General features: G+C 39.1%; 1 protein-coding gene across 6 annotated transcripts in view; it reads left to right on the top strand.

Annotated features, from left to right (window-relative positions):
* MYO1B (myosin IB) overlaps positions 1-9,187 on the top strand; it is a 98,771-nt gene that overhangs the window by 41,119 nt on the left and 48,465 nt on the right. For all 6 annotated transcript variants that reach the window (XM_017728722.1, XM_017728714.1, XM_008630068.2 and 3 more), the window contains exons 6-7: positions 2,375-2,421; positions 5,140-5,203. In XM_017728722.1, coding sequence (XP_017584211.1) covers positions 2,375-2,421; positions 5,140-5,203 — 111 coding nt within the window. The remainder of the gene's footprint in view (positions 1-2,374; positions 2,422-5,139; positions 5,204-9,187) is intronic.

The raw sequence follows: 9,187 nt of genomic DNA, 5'->3' as shown, positions 1-9,187 counted from the left end.
AAGACTTTTTTTTTTTTAATTAGTCATTTTATTTTAAAGATGTTGGCCGCCAGAAACAGGATCTTCTTTGTTTTTTTTTTTTTCCTGGAGATAGGATATATGATCCTTAAAGCTTGCAGTGTTGTCCCATTGTCTAATAATTGCCTTCAGAAGTTCCTTGGTTAGCATTGACTTATTTAGGTCTATTGTGTCGATTCCTGGCTCAGTCTTTCCCAGAATTCTCGAAGCTGTTGTAGGGCTGAGACAAAGTCAGTTGTCAAAAGACAATTTTGCACTATGGCCAGATCATATGTGATGTTTGTAAAGACTGTTGAGTGTCAACATTATGTTTATTGCCTTGCTTATATGTGATGAATTGGAGTCTGTAGGGGACAAGCACTCTACAAGCAAAAACAGAGGGAAAAGTTAAAAAAAAAGAAAAGGGAATGCAAGAAAGTGGGCAGAGAGCAGTGGGGAACTGGACAGTTAAAACGTGGTCTTTGTACAAAGAACAGAAATTGTAAGCAAAGACTTGTAAAGAAAGGATGAAATGCTGATGTTTAAGAATAATGGAAGTGCTGGATAAGCCTTTCTTTGATGATCAGCTGTGTTCCCCTTAGAGCTGAATGGGGGGATTGCAGCCTTCCATTGTTTTGGGTTCACAGAGAAGAGCTGCATTGTTTTATCTCTGTTCTGGAAGCAGATTTCAGATATAGACAGAAATGGCATGGTGGGTGCAGAGGCTTTTCTTGCCAAAGCTAGATTGTTCCCCAGGGACTGCTAAATGTGTTTGATTTCTTGTTGGTTTGTGAAGCTTTGGTTTAATGCAAGAGGAATCAGCTAGGCTTACTGAAGATTGCCTTATCATTTTAAGGTACTATTTGTTCTGCTTGGTGTGCTGGTAGTGCCTGTTTAGCTTTTTTGGAAGGTTGAACACTGGCTTATTCCATAAGGAATAAAAACTGAGCAAGCCTGGCTGCTTATATAGGTTTTAGAGAGAAATTAAGCATTTGTGGTCAGATTTATTTTTCTTTGGTTATGTAGCTCTGTTTCAGTCAAACTGCAGTGCAAGAAAATTACATAAATGTTACATATGCATAATTTATCTTATGGGATTATTTTTTTAAAACTACAGTTGCTACTGTAAATTAACTTTTAGAAACAATGAACTTTAGGGAAAACCAAGGAATGTGTCTCATGCTTTATAATGGAACATTTGTGCTTGACTCCATGCAGTTATAAATGACTCTACTGTTCAGCACTGCGTTTAAGAAAATGCAGCTCAGAGATTTGGTTGTTGAAAAGATGATTTATTGCAGGGCATAAAGATTTTAAAAACAATTCTTTCACTTATCCTGGCCTTTAGGATCAACAAACTTTTCATTTTGGCTCTAGTTCTTTGGTCAAGAATAAGTCTACTCATGCAAGTTTGTAGAAGCCTAAAGGCATGTATTTATTTCTGCCCAAAAACCATTGATTTGACTGGATCTTTGAAAATATATATATGCTATGTAAATAAATACTGGGATAAATAAAGTCTCTTGTTGGAAGTAGGAGTGCTGTACCTAATGATGGAGTGGACACTCCTGTTTGACTCCATGTGCTTGGACAATGTGTGAGTTTCAGAGCTGGAATTGTCCCCCAGTCTGAGTTCTTGTCCTGCCCATGCTCTAAGATGTTGACTGCCTATCTGAACATAGCCCTGGGAAGTCCTTTCTCAGAGAATTTTCATTGTCATAAAACTTGAGCTAAAGAAATTGAAACCAAACTATTCAGAAAGCTAGTTTAGGTCAAGCTGAAGACAAACTTTCATTGTAAACCTGACTGATTTCAGCTGATTAATATTCACCTTAAGGTAGGACTAATGAGTGGAAATGGTGTAAATAAGTCAGTTTCAAAGCATTGATTAAACTGTCCCATGCAAACAATTTTTAAGTGTCATTCTGTAATTTCCTCCGTTCTGGCCTCCAGCTTTTAACATACTCTTTTCTGGGAACTAGGATTCATTTCTGTCTCTGAAATGAAGAGGAAGAAGTATTTCCTGTATTTAGTTATTTGGGTAATAAAATAATGAATTTGTTGATTCAAACCCCAAAGATATATGCTTAATATGGGTGCAGTTTTGTTTTGGAACCATTTCCTCTTGTACATTTTTCTTTAGCTTTTTTAAACAAGGAAGGTGTTGAGACTAAACTTCTTTGGACTTCTGTAGGTTTTTCTCATTTGTGATCATGTCTGTCACACTCTGTCCCCAGTGACTGATGCCCATACAATGAGCAGAGTATTGTTTCTCAGAAGTCTGTAATTCCTTTAAATATATAAGCAGACCTGGATATTTTATCATTTAAGTGTTTTTTTACTGATAGATTTGCTTGTCATATTTGTTTTTCTCCAGCTTTTGGAAATGCCAAAACGGCGCGGAATGACAACTCCTCTAGATTTGTAAGTATTTTCTTCAGTCCTTTTTGAGGAGCATGCTGTGCTGTTGGCTACTTCTGGTTTACCATGTGTCACCCATCGAGGCATCTGTGAAGAGGGAAGGAATAATTTGGGGAGCTTTCTTGTAGTTGTCTGAGGACTGTGGTGTTTGAAGAAGGCAAACACCTTCAGCAACAATCAGTATTTCATTTTGTACATTGGAGCTTGTTCCCCTTCACCAGTGTGTTAGGAGGGCACTGTTAGTGACCCCTCTTAAAAGACATTTCACCTCCTTGCCAGAAATCTTTTTGGTTTCTGATATGGGCATAGAGTTCAATTGAGTATCAAAGTAGAGGCTAAAAAAGAAAAACAAAATTAGGATGTGGCAGCCTGTGACCGGATGAAAACGTAATTACAGTGCAGCTGGGTTCTTTAATTTTTTGGCACTGGTGGCTTTTTGTGTCAGTGACCATGTGTCCAGCAACTGGTCTGCTTAGCAAATAGATCTTTCCATGTGATCTTGTTTTCCATTCATATGTATATATTTTTTGTTAAAATTACTACTTTAGGTTCCCATTTGCTTTCTATAACATTTCAAAATATGTTCACAACTTTGGTTTTAATATAAACATTTGTAATGTTACTTTTTTGCTTAAATTCTTTATAATCAGCTGGTTGAATTCAGCCTTTTTTAGCATGAAACTGAATGAGAAATTATCAGAATTGACAGTTGGGAAAACAGAGAAGTTGAAGCTAGAGTTGAGAGGTTCAGAAGTGTGAATACTTATCATAGTTTCTCCTGCTAAAATCAGAAAGCTGAGTACAACTCTGTCATTTGCTCACTTGTGTCCAGAAGAGTAATATTGTGAGATGTATAAAGTTGACAACAGAAGGAAGATCAATAAACTGGGAGAATGGTGTGTTGTGAGTAAAAGCAAATGGATGAAAGTGCTGGACATTGTGAGACTGGAGAGAGGCGCTTTTTTTCCACTTGGGAGATTTCCTCCCCTTCCCTTCTAATTGTCAAGAGTTGATGATGTTCCATATGTCTATGAATGCTCCTTCTGCAGCTCATTGCGTCTGATTGTGAACAGAGCAAGGGGTGTTCATCACGAGGGCAGGGCCAAAATTTGGGGCACCTGTAGAGATCTTTAAAATGTTTTTTAATAGAAAGGGTAGAAACATTGCAGTTATCAGACCTGACACTACCGAAATGATGAGCAGACAGCCCAGAAGTCTTTCCAGGACAAAGTGCAACTAACAACTATTTTGCCTTTCAAGTCTTTGCTTATAAACACAGAGCTAAAAATACTTTTGGAAACACCCAGCTGTCCCAGTCTATGGGAAATGAAAATTTAATTATCTGATTTAATTTTTTTATCTCTGAAATTTGAATCAGCTCAGAATTAACCTTGAACAAGACAGTACAAATACTGTCCTGTCTAGCTACCTCATCTGGCAGCAAGGAGAATAAGAGTTTAAGTAGAGTCAAGCCAGCCTTGACAAAATACTCAGTAAATTAGAAAGTATCTTTGAGTGAGTCAGTGTAAAGTGCTTGGTTTTTATGTTCTGTAATTAAAAGTAAAATAGAAAAATAAATAAAACCCAATCTCTTCCTAAATGCAGTGAATAAGGAAGTATAAACACAAGGCTTTTCAATGTGCTGTTTTTGTCCTAGAATCTTAGAAAGGTTTTGGCTGGAATGGACCTTAAAGGCCACCTCATTCCACCTCCCTGCCATGGGCAGGGACACCTTCCACTGGACCAGGTTGCTCAGAGCCCTGTCCAGGCTGGCCCTGAACCTGCCCTGCTTCTCTGGGCAGCCTGTTCCAGTGTTCACCCCCCTCCCTCTCAGTGAACAGCGTCCTCTGTTAAGTGTGCGCCAGAGGGTGGAATTTGGCTGAATTACTACCAGCAGCTTTTATCTCTCTTAACTGCCTTGCCAGTGCGAGCAGCATTGCTTTTGCCTTTTCTGCACAGTGTGGTTCTGTCCATTTTGTCACTGTTAAATTTAGCTGTTACTACATTAAGCACTTGTCAAATAAATTAAAATGATACGAAGACCAGAGCAATCTTCTATGATGTGGAAAAGTCAAGCAGAAGTCAAGGAAACATACTGCGCCAGCATGGCCAGGACTGAAATCGCTTGTGCGGTGACAGCCCGTTAATTGTTGCCTCTGGTCTCCTGAGTTACGAGGGAGAGAGTTCAGCGGGAAGAATCCATCACTTTTACAAGGCAGGCACACGCTCAGGGACAGACGTCCCGCGATTGCGAGCAGCGCTCGCTGCCAGCCGCTCCTTCGGGCCAGACTCAGTGGCTCTCCGTCAGCTGCCTTGATTCACGCTCTGAGAGCTCCCATTGAGGAAAGAAGGCCGCCTGCAAGATCATTTCTTCCTGCATCCTAAATAAGTAAATAAGCATGGCGATACCTAAATGGCTGCAGGGATTGTTTGGTGTTCCTGGCACTCCGATGGAAGTTTGTATAACGTGCGTTTTCTTCATAGAACCTTAGAAACTGAGCAAGCTACTGGGTTGCTTTACAGACCCGATTAAAGCTGTTTTCATAAAAATCCCTGGCTGTGATAATGTCTTAGAAGATTTGAATAATTTTCTGTTTTTCAGAAATCTGACAGGAGACTCTCAGATCACTCTTTTAACCTTTCAAGCAACTAACTTAAACAATGTCTTGAGCAGTTTTTCTTAAACAGAACTTATAATCTTAAAATCTGTTGCTTTCACAGGGAAAATACATGGATATTGAGTTTGATTTCAAAGGTGACCCACTTGGGGGAGTTATAAGCAACTGTGAGTATTACTTCTGGTATCAGCATATTCACAGATTAAAATGTTTTGTATAAAAAGGGAGATGGTTAAATTATTGAAAAGATCAGCTGTGATTGTCTAATAGAATCTCTCTCCATTATGTGATAAATTCTGCTTTTTAATTTTTTTTGCTGTTACGGTGCTGGATAATGTACCTTAGAGTGAGTGAAAACAGACTTGAAGAAGTAAGCATGAATATTGAATTGACTGTGTTGTTTCAAAGGTACAGAGTGATGCGTGTGAGTCTGTGTGTTGTTTCTGAAGCTGGTGGCAGATGCATATGGATATCTGAGGGTCTTTTTATGCTTGAATCCCTGGAATCAGTTGTGTCACTAGGTTTGATGGGTCATGTATTTATGGCAGATGATGTCCAGATGATGCTGTCCTGTAATTTGCAAGGGTGATACAAAGTGTGCTGGAGATCACTATGAGATGAGTATGTTCACTTGGAACCAGAGCCTTCTGTGCTAATTTACACACCTCAAAGTGTAGGAAAAGGTTTATAATGAGAGAGGATGAACATCTGTTGAGTTTAGGGAGGCAAAGGTGGCCTTGGAGGTTGTTTTATGACACCTGTAGCAATTCAGAAATTCTGACCAGCTCTCTGTTGGGAGGAAAAAGGCTGGGAATTGAATGGCAGCCCAGAATGCTTTGACTTGCTTTTCTTTTGAGGGTTTAAGTGCCACTTTTAAAATAAATTTCTCCTCTGTGCTATATAAAGCTATATTTGTTTGGTTTTCTTTTTTTTTTTAAAGGGGAGGAAGAGAGCAGTGAGTGACTATACTAGGTGTCACTGACCTAGCCTTGACCTCTCTTTCCACTCAGCCAAATTCATCTGCTGCTTCTAAAGATGTGACTTTTGACTCCATTGGCATTTTACTGGTTGTGAAATAATGAGACTCACCCAAGGTGAACTGTACTCTCCATATATAACATAAACATTTTAAAAACACTGTGAAGAATTTTGCACATAAATGTAGGTTTTGGCTTTTTTCAGAGGGCAGACATTTTTTCTGGACCAGGTCACCTTTTGGAACTGTGCCTGAAGAGCATGATTTTTGTGACAGAGTAGATCTTGAAACTCAAATTAGTCACTATATAAGTGTTTGTGGATGTCTATTAGATTTGACATTTGGCAGTCAACAAAATTAGGGGCCAAACATAATATATTCATAATAATTAAATGTGAGTGAAAAGGTTCTAAAAGGCTGTTACTAGTTTCTTTTTATTTCACATTCAGAATGGATACATAAAAATGAACCCTCCTTTGTAAGAGTGGACATGTAACAGTCTGTCTTTGAAAGTACTGCACTGAGTCATGTAATTAAAATATTGTGTCATATCAAAAGGCAATCCAAATAGTTGCCCTGTGGTTTATCTGCCCCATAAATCTTTGCATGGTGTAATTATAACATTACATGTAATTGTAATGATGTGATGACATATGTATCAAAGGGCAGACATATTTCTGGATCTGTCTAAAATATGCCTGTTTTAGGCATTCTTTCTGTCTTGTCACATGTAATAAATATCTAATAGCAAGAAGATTAATTCAATTTAAGAATAAAGACATGATGTGTAAGCCCTATTGTGGAAAAGATGTTACTTGTTGAACTATGAAACACCTCATACTTGGCAGGGTATGTCACAGGTAAATACTGAGTTCCCATAGCAGCATGTTAATATATTGCATCTTTGATTAAATGTTTGCAAAATTTGGTACTGTATCCATCTCTCTTTAAAAGAGATTTAAAATTCTTTGCAGTTTCAAAGCAAGTTGATTGTGCTTCCTTAGATCTTTTCCACATGTCTGCAGCAGTGCATTGCAATGCCAATGTCTTTTTCTGTGAGGTATCACCATTCTGAGGATATTGGGGGCCTAAATTCTTTCACACCACTCAGAATTTACTCTGGTTTAAGTCAAAATCAGGATTTGTCTTCATAATTCATCAAGCATGAAGTCAAGTTGCATCAAGTGCTGAAGTTTCTTATGCTTAAAAGGAAAAGTATGATAATGAAAATATTAATAAATATTCTTTGATTTCTGACCATCTGTTGGTTTGGTATTAATATGATGTGAAGATGACATCATAATGCTTTGATTAAACTTTAATAGTTGTTTTTGACCAGCTTGATTTCCAAATGTCAGTTAAGGTAGTGGGCTATTTGGGCCACAGCCTATGTCACCCAGATGTATTTCATACTGTGAGTGGCTTGAAGCAGACACGGTGAACATATAGGTTATTTTGGTGGCAAGAATGGTAACCAAGATAAGCTACTAATTTTATCAGGCTGGTGTAGATAAGCAGAGACCTATTAGGCTGAAAGGTCTCTTTTGGAATGGCCTGTTCTGTCCTGCTCTGGAATGCTGTGAAGCTCTGTGGAAGGCTGGTCCCTCTGCCCATGGTAAACCTTTGTGTGGTGGCTGGTGCTGCTGTGACCTTCCCTCAGGCCATTCTCCTGGTGCCCTTCAATGATCTCCTGCTTCTTAATGGGATGGGTTAAGCTTTTACCAGATGGAGTTAGAGGGTGAAATTATCATGACAGTGCACACTGCATGTCTGCCCTGTCCAGTGTGCAGCCAGTGGGAATATCCAGCTGATAGGTCTGAAACATTTAATGTGCCATAAACAGAAGGGTGAATCTTTTGAGTAGAATCAGAATGGAAGTAATGAAATGGAAGGGATTTGTGGCATCTGTAAATTCAGAACTGGTATGTACCCAAACTGAAGATAATGTTGTGTTTGAACAGTGTAAAATCTGTGCAGTCTCATTTCATGTACAGTACATGGCAGCTCAGATCTTCTGACTGTGCTGGTTTCCAAGGAAATTGATATATTGTTATATCATCATGAACAGTCATAAAAAGAAATTGGGGATGGAAAATTTGAAATGAATGTGATTTATGCAAACTTTCAGTTTTTTACTTCAGTAGGAATTTTTTCCCCTGAGACTACAAGGCAGCATGTGTTGTTTGATCCTCCACCAGCAGGTGTGGGGGTGAGTAGGAGGGCGAAGAAGGCTGACTGAGGTGTGCTGTAAGCCTGAGTTGTTAGTCCTCCCTTTTTGTTAGCTTTCTGTGAACATCCCAGCTTGTTTTCCTAATGGGTGGGAGACGCTGGAGCCCATGGAAGGTGCTCAGTCCTGGTGCCAGCTGCCAGCCAGCCCATCCATCCATGGGTGTCCTGTTTCATGTGCTGGGGTTAGGAAATCCAAACTACTCCTGTGAGCATTGGTAAACATGAAACCTTTTCTGTGTTGCCACCTGGGACTGTGGGCATCCCATCACGGTTTAGTAGCAAACATGAATCCCTGCTTAAAGGTGTGTTGCTGCTTTAAATGGCACCTGCAAACAGGGAAATGGCATTTACATTTTCTCTCTCGGAATTGGGTCTGAGGTGTATCTGCTCTTTCTGCCCTCCTGCGGGCTGTTTACAGTCACTGCTGTTGCAGTGGACAGTCTTGTCAGCACTTACGCACTCAGAGGGGTTTTTTTACGGAGCACTTACTAGTAAAGGCAGCATTAGAGTGTTGCTCTATGTGTTGCTGCATGTAATATTGTGGAAATAAATTACAGAAAAGATCAGTACTATTCTTAGTTTGCCATTTATTATAACTACTCTGTTAGTGAGGATGAGAGAAAGGAGAATGGTAGTTTCTTTTCCACCTGCAATTACATAATAATACCTACCTTATGTAAAAATAGGTGTGTTTGGTTTTGAAGTAATAGATGCTAATTGCAATAGCTTTTTTCAGCTCTAAAATATGACTCTTTGTCCACAGACGCTGCATGTTTTGTACTTAAGGCAGTGTTTGTGTGCACACTTGGTTTGTTAGTTTTGTGACTTGTTTTGTGTACACTAAATTTGGTGGCTGAAGTGGTTTTGCATAGTACAGCTCAAAATGTTTCACACTTACAATAGTTTAGACCTTTTGAAAAGCATGGATCTTACAATATCTTTCCCA

Source organism: Corvus brachyrhynchos, unplaced genomic scaffold (genome assembly GCF_000691975.1).
Source record: "Corvus brachyrhynchos isolate BGI_N302 unplaced genomic scaffold, ASM69197v1 scaffold370, whole genome shotgun sequence".
Taxonomy (NCBI): Eukaryota; Metazoa; Chordata; class Aves; order Passeriformes; family Corvidae; genus Corvus; species Corvus brachyrhynchos.
Note: the sequence above shows the minus strand (reverse complement) of the source record. Positions and strands in the feature narration are given on the sequence as shown.